The sequence below is a fragment of the Globicephala melas genome, chromosome 18 (assembly GCF_963455315.2).
Source record: "Globicephala melas chromosome 18, mGloMel1.2, whole genome shotgun sequence".
Lineage (NCBI taxonomy): Eukaryota > Metazoa > Chordata > Mammalia > Artiodactyla > Delphinidae > Globicephala > Globicephala melas.
In genome coordinates, this window is record NC_083331.1 from 25,132,560 (window position 1) to 25,145,550 (window position 12,991).

The following is a 12,991-nucleotide window of genomic DNA, read 5'->3' on the forward strand; positions in this document are numbered from 1 at the left end:
ACCTACCACCCACTGAGGCTCTGCGCCTGTGTGGGTGCGCGCAGGGACTGGTTTACGCCGCGGCCTGCGTAACCATGGCTGCAGGGGGCGGGGCCTGACAGGCTGCTCGCCGGCCGGGGGTGGGGGCGGGGTGGGCCAGGAGAGTCGGTCCTCCAAGGTCCCAGCCCAACACGCGCCCGCGCTTCACCTCCCCTCCCCTCGCGGCACGCTACGTGGCTGCTCATTGGCTACGTAGGACGGAAGCTCGGTTGGTGTTTCTCCAGAAGTTCCCCCTTGGGCGGCGGCGGAGCTGGTAACCTCGGTAGGAGCAGCACCAGCAGCGGTAACAGTAACTGTTAGAGATGGCGGCGGCTGCTGCGGCACCTGCAGCAGCCCAGAGGTGCGTGTTTTTCCTTCTCTTTGCTATTATTTGTATCCCCCTTCGTCTTTCTTTAGTTAGAGAGCCCTGCTGAAGTCGTTGTTTTCCTGGCAGGTTTTTCCGGAGCTTCTCTGATGCTCTGATCGACGAGGACCCCCAGGCGGCGTTGGAGGTGAGAGAGCCGGTTCACTGTGCTCTGGGGAACGCAGCCGCGTTGGGTTCCGGCCCACCCCGCCTCTTCCCAGCACTGTCTTCCTGGGGTCGGGGCTGCTGCTTTTCCTGTCTCAGCCCCGATGTTGACAGACTCCGCCTCTCCCTTCTGTGTCCCGCAGCGGCCCGGTTACGCTTCCCATCCCTAGTCCGTTCCTGTATCCTTGGAGCTGCTTAGTAAAACCTGCTCTCCATTTTGGGGGTAGAGGTAACATTCATAGTTGGTCTGAAAGGGCTTGTTTGTTTTTTAAATGGCATTTGTGACTGAGAGCAAAAAGTGAAATCTAAGGCTTGATGTTTATTCATTCGGTTTTTCGTTTGACAATCATCCTTGCCATTTCTGTGTACCAGGTTTGTGCTGAGTGCGTGTATGAACTCACACTATTGGAACAGAAACCTTTTCCCGTGTGTGCCCGAAAATTTCCAGATGTCCAGTCACTGTTCATTACCCACTCATTTGTTTATTTCTCAAAACAATTTCTTGGGGGCAACTGTGGAAGGCACTGTCTGCTCTGGATTAAAGTCTTATTTATGTATTTAACTGACTTGGAAGGCACTTTGTGTTTGTGTTAAGTGAAAAACTATAACGCTGTGAAGGAAAGCAAAAGAGCAAGAGTTAAATAATAATTTGAAGTAATAAAGAGAGCCCAGACTAAGAATACATGATGTAGTGGGTCACAAAATTTAGCCAGGGGTTTCTTGCTTTGAAGCATAAAAAAGAGGAAACTTTGTTTTGCTCTTATGGCTTAACATATGTAAGGTTAGGAATTTGAGGCAAGAGAACCTTTTTCCTAGCTATGACTTCTAAAAGAAATTTGTTCCGTGGTTAGTGGAGGAGGTGACATTTGAGAAGAGGCATGAGGGAGTGAGCTTGGAAGCTCTGGGGAAAGATTATTTCAGGCAGGAAGAGGAGTCAGTGTCAGGATGCTGAGGTAGGAATGAAGTCAGCTGTGCAAGGAGCAGCAAGAAGGCCCATTTGGTTAGAGTGGGATGAAAGTGGAGTAAGAAATGAGGTGGGGAGGAAACAAGGGCGTGGGTCCTTTGGGGCCTTTTAGGTTGGATTATGCTTTTGGGGCTGGGATACGAACACCTTCAAATAAAGTGGTTGATTACTCGGTAGTGTTGTGATGTTTCCTAGTGATGCTTTTGGGATCACTATTAGAGTAATGTTACCAGAGGCACTGAGAGTTTTTCTCCATAATTCCTTATGTCAGCTAAATAGCTGTTAATTTTCAGAATCTACCTTTGTTATGGTCCTCTTAGGCCCCATGCCTCCTTTGGAAATCTAGTTTATATAATAGTTGCTATTAAAGGATATTAATGTAATGAATTCTTTGTCACGTTACATCTCAGTTACTTTTAAAATTATCTATTGAAGTGGGATATCTAACACAAATCTTAAGTCTGTACTAATGAACTTGAAGTTTTACATGTATGTATACCACCCAGATCAAGATATAGAATACTTCCATTCTCAAGGCTTTCTCGTGTTTTTCCCCAGCCAATAATTCCTCTTACCCACCTGTTCTGTACTCTGTCACCATCAGTTAGTCTTTCTTGGACTTCATATAAAAAGTATCATACACTAGGTATTCAGTTGAGTGTAGATATTCTGTCTTGCTTTAAACATTATGGGAGATACATCCATAAGTTATTTGCTTTTCACTGCTGTGTAGTATTCCACTGTATTAATATAGCACAGTTTATTCTAACAGTGAACATTTGGGGTATTTCCAGTTGTTAGCTAGTATGAATAAAACCACTGTGAATTTTCTTGTACATGTATTTTGGTGAACACATGCAGTCCTTTTTTTGGGAGTGCATTTGTTTTTTTGTTTCTAGGAGTGAAATTGGATAGTGTGGGTGTGTGATTAGCTTTAGTACATTTGTCCGTAAAGTGTGGCTCTTGGACCAGTAGCATCAGCATCACTTAGGAACTCAGAGAAATGCAAATTCTTGGACCCCACCCCAGATTTTGTTTTTTATTTTTTTTGGCTGCGCTGCAGGCATGTGGGATCTTAGTTCCCCAAACAGGGATCAAACCCGTGTCCCCTGCAGTGGAAGCATGGACTGCCAGGGAATTCTCCACCCCAGATTTTCTGAAAGTACTTATGAATCTGGTAGGCCAGTTCTCCTTACCCGTCCATTTTACAGAAGAAAACAGACCCAAAGAAGTCCAAGTGATCTGTCATAGAGATGTATGTGGCCAGTTAGAGGCAGAATAGGGGCCTCAGGACACATGTTTCCTGATTCTTAGTCTAGTGCTGTAGAATAGCGGCTTTCAAAAGCATGATCCCCAGACCTTCTGCAGAAGAATCACCTGGGAATTTGTTAGAAATGCAGATTCTCAGGACCTACCACAGGACCTACCACCTGAATCAAAAACTGGGAGTGGAGAGAATGATCATGATAAGAACCAGCTTGTGTTAAGAGGAAATGTTCTTTTTAAAACTTAAGATGACCTTCTCACAGAGATAAACAGGCAAATGTTAATTACTAAGTAATTGGTAATAATGAGTAGGGCCGGAACCTTGATGAGAAGTGAGAGTCTGTTTCCCTCTAGATTTTCCCAAGGGTTGGTTTAACAGTAGCTATTTTAAAATTAAGGTCGCTTGATATTACATCAGTTAAAATGTCACATTTTTATATAAGACCATCAATTAAGAATAAAGAGAAAGTGTATCAAGCTGATTACATTTTTCATTCATTAAACAAACAACGTTAGTGGCAAATGCTGTACTGGGAGCCAGCGAGCTAAAGATGAAACTACTGTAGTGAGGGAGTTTGTAGTCTAGTGGAGAGAGACAGGCAAGTCAACAGATCATTAAAATATAAGTACTCCAGTGGAGTGGTGTATCAGGTACAGTAAAGAGCGTAGCAGAGGCTAACTGGGGAAGTAAAAAAAACTTTGCAGAGGAAGTCTTAATTCAGTAGAGGGAGGAAACATATATGTGGATTATGAGAATCTTTTGAGGCCCAGTGTGAGTAGTGCTTAAGAGCATGGGCTCTGGAATCAGACTGCTTGGGTCCATAGCCTGGTTTCAAGAAAGTTCCTGCTATCACTTTTCTGGATCAGGTTTCCTGTCTGTAAAATGGGATTAACTAGGACCACTTGAAAGGGTGATTATGAGGATAAGTAATGTAAGGTACAAGGGTGAGGCCCTTGAGGTAGACATCTTACAGATTCTTCTCTAGGTTCTAGCCACGCTGGCTTGCTTTCTGCTACTCAAATGTGTCGAGCTCAGTCCTGGTGCAGGGCCTTTGGACTTGGCAGTTCTTTTGCCTAGAACGTACTCTCTATTGACTACCTCTTGTTTTGCTTGGAAATGCTCATCACTCTAGATTTCTCTGAAATGTCACCTTCTCAAGGAAGCTGTTTTCTCTGACGACCTTATCTGAATTGGGCCCCAATGTAAGCTTCAAGAGTGCAGGGGTTTTGTGTATCTGTTTACCACTGTGTTCTCAGCGTAGTGCCCGGGATGTAGTAGGCACTCAGGTGTGTTAGATGACTCCTACCACAATTCTTGGAACAACTGTGAGGTGCATTTACAAGGACGCTGAGGCTAAAGAGATTAACTTGCTCAAGGTTATCGAGTTTAGAAGTGACAAGTCGCAGGTTCAAGGTATCAGGGTCATCTTCTGGAGGAGTGGGTAGGATTGGGGTGTATGATACAATTGTTTGGGAGCTGACTTTGAAGTAGTTGACCACAGATAGCTTTGTTGAGGGCATAGCTGGTTAGCATAAAGTATACCAGTTCTACATGGTTATGTGATTTTTCTCTAGGGGTGCTTGCTAGTTTAGGAATGGAGAAGGCTTGATACTCTTGTTTATCCATGATTGGGGTTTAGCTGTGACTAGAAGAAAATGGCAAGTGGAGACAGGCTGAGATATTCAGAGCTAAAGGCCTTTAAATGTTAGGTCAGTCTGAGCAGTCTGCTTTTGCTTTTAATCTTAACAAGTAACCTTTTTGGATAGCATTTTAAGAGAGCCAAAGATTTGGAAATTAATTTTCTAAGATCCAAGTCTTAAACAATTTTAATGCCTTAAAAAGGAATTTTCCCCCTCTCGTTCTGTGTTATCAGGGTACTTCCTTTATCATTATCTTGTTAAAGATTTCAGTGTAATTATATTTTACACTTCATGGGTTTCTTTACTTTTGTGAACTATAACACAACCCATTTTCTGTGAGAAGTACTATATCTTTGGATACGTTTTGTGTAAGTCTGATTAAATAGCCCTTTGCTGCTGTGATTCAAATGTTGGCCCTGAAGTCCTTGCCTTTTGAGATACCTCTCTTTAGTCCCTTTGTATTCTAGCAGCCAGCAGCTGTTGTCACAGAAACAGTAGAACACTGAAAACACTGCCACAAGTCAGATGTAGTTAAGACAACCACAAGTAATTATTTTAACGTCACTTTTTCTGGTATATTCCTTATTCAAAATAAATTTATTGTTGTGTTTTATTCATGACTTACAAGTTGGTGTGTTATAATGTTCAGTTTGTGTTGAGTGGTTTTTTGGTAACTTTTTTTATTGATAGCTTAATAAGTCAGTTGCTTAGTTTATTTAACTGAATGACCATAACTGGTTCTCCTTAACCAACAATTGGTTTGTGTTTTTAAAGGTCACTTGCAAGTTGGTTCAAAATTCAGAAGTTTATACCTGACTCCTAAAGAAAAGGAATATTTTATTCATCTTTGAACCTCCAGTGTCTGGCCTATGTTTATTCCATAATATGTGTTTAAAAATACTTTTTGAAAAACAAACAGAAAAACCTGACTACTGAAAAAAATAAAAATACTTTTTGAATTGATGATCCAGATATTATTATAATCTGTAACAGCCTTTTTGACCTATAATATACATTTTCTGGGTGAGGAGAGGCTGGAAATGTGGTTTTATGATATATTTGAGTAGATATGTAGGAAGCCATCAGCTGTTTTCAAAATTGTTTGAAAGCTTAGTGGAAGATGGTGTTTTTAGCTTAAGAATTTCAAAGTATTAGAAAATCTTGTATTAGTACAAATGTTAGATGGTGTGTGAAAGAAACTTGGAGTAAAATTTTACCATGAGGCAATGTTTAGTGGTTAAAATTTGATTTGGAGTCAGACAGACCTGGATTTGAATCCTATCTCTGGCGCAGTCACTGACTAGGAAGTGAGGGAATGGATTTTCTGCGCACATCTGGGGGAAGAGCATTCTAGTGAGAGGGAGCAGCAGGTGCAGGGTCCTGAGATGTTCGAAGAACAGCAAGGAGGCCATTGTGGCTACAATGGTGGCGCAAGGAGAAGAGTTTTAAGAGGTGAGATGAGAGGGAGAGCAGAAGGTTATATCGAGGAGGGCTTTGCAGATCATTGGAAGGACTTGGGCTTTTGCTATGAGTCAGCTGGAAAGATGTTGGAAAGTTTTGAGCAGAGACATAGTAACAAGATCTGATTTTCATTACTGCTTGGATCAGGGTGATAGGGGTTAAGATAGTAAAAAGTGGTTTAGATCTTAGGTATGTTGGGTTTTAGGTTTACGATTACCAAGTATAGTATACATTGCTTTGTGAGAATCACACTGCGAGGTTCAAGCAAAGCCACATGTGTGGCTATTGAAGTAATTTTGCCTGTTAAGGAAACTACCAAGTCCCTAGGGTGTGTGGGCAATGGGTAGAGAATCAAAGCCTTCCTGTTTGCCTGCATTTGTCCTTGGCTTCACTGATCGTGCTCTCTCTTCTTGCATCAGTATTGTTCCAGCTACCACTTATGAACTGTGACTGCCCAGACTGGCAGAGTTTTAATCGCTCTGTTAATTCTTGATCAACTGATAGTAGCTATCTATGAGATATTGCATCTGGGCTTTTGACAGAATGCTGTAATTTCTTAGGCCATTGATAAGAGGATAGGAGAGGACCAGGTAAACTTGATTATGTATTTATTGGTTCCATTAACCTCTCTGAGCTCTAGGTTTAACTTCCATTTTTTAAATTTTTTTTATTTTTGTTTTTATTGGACAGCTTCACATTTTCTAGGCATCTCAAACTGTACATGATCTTTGAATCTTCTCCAAATTAGAAGGAGAAAATCAGTGGTGGTCAATGTATATGAACTAAACTCTCCAGAATAAATGAGGTGATAATAATGACCATTTATTGAGTTCTGCTGTAGGCCAGGAACTGCTAAGTGCTTTAGGTAGATGTTACATTCAGTTGTGGTCTTTTGAGGGGAGAAGGGAGGAGAAAGGGGGATATTGATCCTCTTGGAAAGAAAAGCTCCAAACTTGTTTCCCTGTTATCTTTCCTCCAAATACTTTATGATAATAAGTTATTTGATTAAAAATCATGTTTAATTAGAATTCGATGGCTTTTAAAAAACATGTACTGACACTCAACGTGTTTGTATTTGTAGGAGCTGACTAAAGCTCTGGAGCAGAAACCAGATGATGCACAGTATTACTGTCAAAGAGCTTATTGTCACATTCTTCTTGGGAATTACCGTGGTAACTTTTCTTACAAAGTATACTGACTCTATAAGTTACTTACAAATTTTGCCCAAGATACAATGAATCAAATAAAATAAAGGTTATCTTCCAGGATTTTTAACTTGGTCTTTCATACAAGGTAAAGTAGCCGAAATGTGACAAACATGTTAAGCATCACCCATTTAAATTTTATGGTTGTCCGTTCTTTCTTCAGTGGGTGTAGAATTTGTACAGATTTCATTCATGGTTACTGGATATGCTAACAAAGAATAACATCAAATTTACTATTTTACAAAGTATTTAAATGAATTCCCTTGTTTTATTTTTTTATAAAAAGAATGTATTTCTATATTCTGTAATTTTAATTATCTGGATAGATAATCTGAGTAGGGAGAAATTAAATACCTTGAGTCAGATTACATAAATGATGTTAATGAGAAAATTAGATGAACTTTGTGATACAGAGCTTTATTCATTGCCTGAAGCGCTTTAAGAAGGAAGTTCAATATTAGGTCATTAGGAAGGTATGAGGGTAATTTTATTTTGGATTAACTTTTCCTAATTTAAAATCATTTGTCCATTCCACCAGCTTGAAAACTTAAAAATCAGAGGCTAATTCAAATTTTGTGTGTAGTATTTGTTAGGATCCATAAGTAACTGACTAAAAAACCCATTTTTTTTCATATGCAGACGCTGTTGCTGATGCAAAGAAATCTCTTGAACTTAATCCAAATAGTTCCATTGCTCTGCTGAGAAAGGGGTATGCAGTAACTACTCTTCTTGCTGGGTCTGGACTATAGTTTCTTGAATGAATTAATTGTAAGCTTTATATAAATAGTAAATTCTGTATTTATACATTTTATAGCTGAGATAGGATTCAATTTTAGGTATATTTTATACTTTTATTGTAGTATAGTTAGTATATATATATATAGTTTAAAATAGTGATGGTTGAAGGCAAAGTCTAGATGAAACTCTTGGATTTCACATCCCTTTTTTGCTTCATCATTTGGAATTTACTGTATTTAATTGACTAGAGAACATCTGTTCCTCACCCAAGCTGGACAGGCTACATTTAATGAAGACTCTGTTATCTGTGTACTTTATATCCCAGTTTGTTTCTGTTGATAAGTGTGACTTTATTCTTTAAGAATCAGAAACGTCTTTAATTCCTTAATATAACTATATTTTGGAATAAGCAAGAATATACAATTAAAATCAAGAAATTCCTTCTGAAATGAGTTCCAAAATTGGATTCTAATTATACTAGAATTTATTATACTAGAATTATACTAGATATTATAGTAGAGTATTTTAGGAAATCTCTTGGCTGGCTTATTAACATATACTTAAATTCTTTCTTTTAATAGTAGGGAAAATAGTTTCTTTTTTTTTATTATTTAGAAAGAAGGCTGTTTTTCATGATCTCATGTGTGTGTATTTGTTTTTAATATTCTCATGCAGGATATGTGAATACCATGAAAAAAACTATGCTGCTGCTCTAGAAGCTTTTACAGAAGGACAGAAATTAGATAGTAAGTATTAGAATTATATGTTAGTACACTAATCCATTATACCTATGTGTCTTAAATACCATAGCTGAATTTTGTTAGTGTAATCTCAAGTTAATTATAGAAACCCAGCTTTTTTCTCTTCTTGATGACATTTCGTGTTGATTGCAGAATTTGAATTTACTTAAAAATTGATTAAATTGGCCTTTCTTTAGCACTTAAATCACAGATAAACTATCATCAGAAGCAGAAAACTACATAAACACTTAGTGTGCTCCCAAGTACTTAGTCTGGCTTTATTTTTTTTCTAATGGATAAGTGAAAGTATAATTTGCTCTCACATTCAGAAGTCTATTTAAGTTATTATCCAGATGGCTGAGATAATGAAATCTTAAAATGAAAATTTTTATTGAGAAATGAAGTGTTAAGTTTGGGGTAAAGTATGATAGGGTATTGAAGAAACATGGAGGTTTGAGAGTATTGTGAGTTTCTAATATCACCTTTTTGAGAGAAATAGATGAAAATTATCACAGCAGTATAGATATCTGTGCATAATATATAGAAATTGTAAAATCCAAGTATCAAAAACTCTGCAGAGTACAAAAAGGTTGTAAGTAATCTATAGTTACAGTACATAATCCTAATTGTGTACTATCATTTTATCTTCATCTTATGATAGAGTGTCATCACAATTCTCCAAAGCAGTAGCTCCTAACTGGGAATGGTTTTGCCCCATAGGGGACATGGAGCAGGCTTCAGTAGTTGTGGCTCGCGGGTTCTAGAGCACAGGCTCAGTAGTTGTGGTGCACGGGCTTAGTTGCTCCGTGGCATGTGGGATCTTCCTGGACCAGGGATCGAACCCGTGTCCCCTGCATTGGCAGGCAGATAAAATTGATTTTTTAAACATCAGAATTCTTCAGGATGAACAAGTAACTAACAGGTTTAATATTAGGATAGCTATAAACTCTGTTAGGACAGGTATTTTTGTCTAATTCACTGTTGCATCCACAGTGCCTAGAATAGTGTTTGGAACATAGGTATTCAGTAATTATTTGTTGAATGAATATGTGAGGTTGTGCGGATGAGTGATGTTACAGTCAGTTTGTTCTTTCTAGGTACAGATGCTGATTTCATTGTCTGGATTAAAAGGTGTCAAGAAGCTCAGAATGGTAAGTATGCAGGTTTCCCGTGGTCTTTCCGTTTAAAAAGAAGTAAATGTTTGACATTTGTTTGTTTTGAACTTTATAACTTATAATTTAAGTAGTGGATGTTCTCTTAGGTTGGGCTTTCCCAAGGTATTTTGATTTTTTTACCTCATTCGATATGTTGAAAGAGAAATTTGGATGGATTTGTTTTGCAGTGGTATTACTGGTAAGAAATTACTGAGGAGTCTCAAGTGACTCCAGGATGCAGTTAAACCCCTTTCCCTTATTAGGTATGCATGGAGAATTGGTTTGCTTAATCACTATGTTTGTGCCATAGAAATCATGTATGTAATTTTGCCTGTACACGTACTGTTACCTGAAAATGTTTCCTTTTTATGTTTTTAATAGGATCACAGCCTGAGGTGGTAAGTCCAAAGGTTTTATCCTTTGTGTGTGTGTGTGTGTTTTTTATTTTTTTTTAATTTTTGGCTGTGTTGGGTCTTCGTTTCTGTGCGAGGGCTTTCTCCAGTTGCGGCGAGCGGGGGCCACTTCAGCGCGGTGCACAGGCCTCTCGCTGTCGCGGCCTCTCCCATTGTGGAGCACAGGCTTCAGACACGCAGGCTGAGTAGTTGTGGCTCACGGGCCCAGCCGCTCCGCGGCATGTGGGATCTTCCTGGACCGGGGCACGAACCCGTGTCCCCTGCATTTGCAGGCGGACTCTCAACCACTGCGCCACCAGGGAAGCCCCTATCCTTTGTGTTTTTACTTAATTATATTATTACTAAGTATATTTGAGGCTGGACTCGGAATGAGCTTTCTGTCAGTTACATATCTCTCTAGGGCAGTTTTACTAATTTTCTTCCTCCAAACGCTGTCTCTTCCCTTCTTACTTAGGGACAACTTGGAGGCCACCATTGACCCAGGACAAGTTCTTTAGATTTACAGTCTGAACTGGCACACGTAGTTTAGAAAAGTTTGGATTGGTTAAGAGTCACTTTGTTTCTCAGTGGTCAGTGTAGAATGTTTGTTGCAGAGAGGCCAGCCATAAATGGTGTAAGACAATATCAGGAAGGCACCATGGAAATAGTGCTTCATATGTTTTTCCAGAGCAGTTTGATGCCATTGTTAAGCCTGAAGGTTATGCTATAGCCTTAAAAATGTTTTTTTAAATGTTATTGTTATTTTCAGCTTAGAGAGTTACTGAATCTTGAAACTGGACATTTTATATGTAACCTTTTCCAAACATATCTTCAGAAATTTTTCTGTTTTTTATCCTTCTTTTAATTTAGAAGAAAAACGGTTTTTTGAAATTGAAACTCGTAAAATTTTAAAAATGCTGAGTAACAGGGAGATCAGCTCGGTGCTTTGTGACCACCTAGAGTGGTGGGATAGGGAGGGTGGGAGGGAGGGAGATGCAAGAGGGAAGAGATATGGGGACATATGTATAACTGATTCACTTTGTTATAAAGCAGAAGCTAACATCATTGTAAACCAATTATACTCCAATAAAGATGTTAAAAAAAATAAAATTAAAAAACAACAACTGAGTATTCTAATTCCTGTGAAGATGAGTATTATTTAACAATTATGGATACCATGCTCTGTAAGAAGTTTTCATGTAGTTATTCCATATCAAAGTATTCCATATCAAACTGTAACACTGGGTAAATTAATAATACATGCATTTTTAATATGCAGTTACTAAACTAACTTGTAAAAATCTTTCTCTTTGAACTTGTCAAAATCAGTCTGCATCCCAGAGGACTTATCAGTCAAAAATCAAGTAAGTGTTTGTTTTTCATAATGCGTGATAAATATGCCTAAAGGGAGAAAACGCTGTTGTTTAATAGTAAGCAAGTCCTTACCTGTGATTTAAGTATTTCTTAGTTTATAAAAGAAATCATATTAAAGCCTTGAAAAACTAATTGTAAGACTGTTAACTGATTTGAATTAGTGTTTATATTAAGGTTAAAATCAAATCAATTGCCAATTAAAACTTACTTCACCTGATTCCACATTATGTCACCTTTCCATGTATTAAAGAGAGTCTCTTCCATTTAAGTTATTGCTGTTACCTAGGTAAATAAGTTAGTAGACTTGATAGAATTGTAACTCTACCTGCCTTTTATATATGGAGTAAATTTTTCATAGAATAATTCTGCATGAGTTGAAAGTCACTTGCTGAGGGCAGCAGTTACAATCATGAATAAGTATTTAGCAAGGATTTGAGTTATTTTTAGTTGGTCATTAGCTGTGTGTACAGCTTGTATTCTCAGTGTAACAGAAAGAAACACAAGGCATTAATCTCGGGCTTTGCATCCTAACTGAATTTCAAAGGAAAACTGTGCGTCTTTTAAAGATCCAGTGCTTTTGACGTAAAATGGCTTGAAAATCTTAAAACCATTTACTCGTGTTCTTTCTGGGGAGATACAGGATGACTCTCCAAGTACCTAGTAAACAAGGAACTTTAGTGACAGGAGCAGGGGTAGGGTACATAAACTTTATAATTGGAGCGTTTGGAGTATAAAATAATCCCACATTGATGTAATAAATATACCATGTATCAGGGTACTGTGCTTAGTCCTGGGAATGTGATAGTGGCAGGATAGATAAATAGCTCTGCTCTCATGGAGTTTATAATCCACTCTAATTTGAAAGTGATGATATATTTTTAGAGCTTTCAGTGGGAAAGATACACATAATTAGAATCTCTAGGCACACTAATCTTTCCACATACTTTGAGATTGAAGGAAGGTACTATGTTTAATATTGTGCCTGGCAGAATGAGTTAAATTATTTTAATTTTAGCTCATTTGCTTCTGTTCCCTGTGCTCAGGGCTGTTTGCCCTCAGCTTCAGTAAAGAGATCCTGGAGTGCAGGGTCAGGTTGACCTGGGTCCAGTGTAACACCTGCTACTGATGTGCCAGTTGCCTCACCCTTCTGAGCTTACTTTTTTTTTCATTTGTAAAATAGGGATGGAAGTGTTTACTTCTTAGTATTAGGTTGAAGTGAGAGGATAAAACTGTTGGTGTATTAGAATTGTTACCTGTTAGAATAAATTTTATCTTTAAAACTAGCTGTGCATGTGGCCTCATGCTGTGTGGTGTGGCCAAAAAAAACCAATTAGCTTAAGCACAACAGTATTAGAGATATGTTAGAACCTAGAAAATTATGTAAGTATTTATTAAATCCACTGGAGGGGTTTTGGACATCATCAACCTTACTTTTCTCTTCCCTTAGTACAGGTCATATGAAATTAGTTACATAAAATTGTTTCTGTGAATCAACAGCTGCTTTGCTAT

At 38.4% G+C, this 12,991-nt stretch overlaps 1 protein-coding gene across 1 annotated transcript in view; it reads left to right on the plus strand.

The window, feature by feature from the left end:
• Positions 1 to 220: 220 nt before the first annotated feature.
• Positions 221 to 12,991, plus strand: part of SUGT1 (SGT1 homolog, MIS12 kinetochore complex assembly cochaperone) — a 43,302-nt gene continuing 30,531 nt past the window's right edge. The window contains exons 1-8 of the mRNA XM_030830364.3: positions 221 to 379; positions 473 to 530; positions 6,961 to 7,051; positions 7,724 to 7,793; positions 8,498 to 8,568; positions 9,660 to 9,713; positions 10,098 to 10,114; positions 11,438 to 11,472. Of these exons, the coding sequence (XP_030686224.1) occupies positions 342 to 379; positions 473 to 530; positions 6,961 to 7,051; positions 7,724 to 7,793; positions 8,498 to 8,568; positions 9,660 to 9,713; positions 10,098 to 10,114; positions 11,438 to 11,472 (434 nt within the window). The 5' untranslated portion in view covers positions 221 to 341. The remainder of the gene's footprint in view (positions 380 to 472; positions 531 to 6,960; positions 7,052 to 7,723; positions 7,794 to 8,497; positions 8,569 to 9,659; positions 9,714 to 10,097; positions 10,115 to 11,437; positions 11,473 to 12,991) is intronic.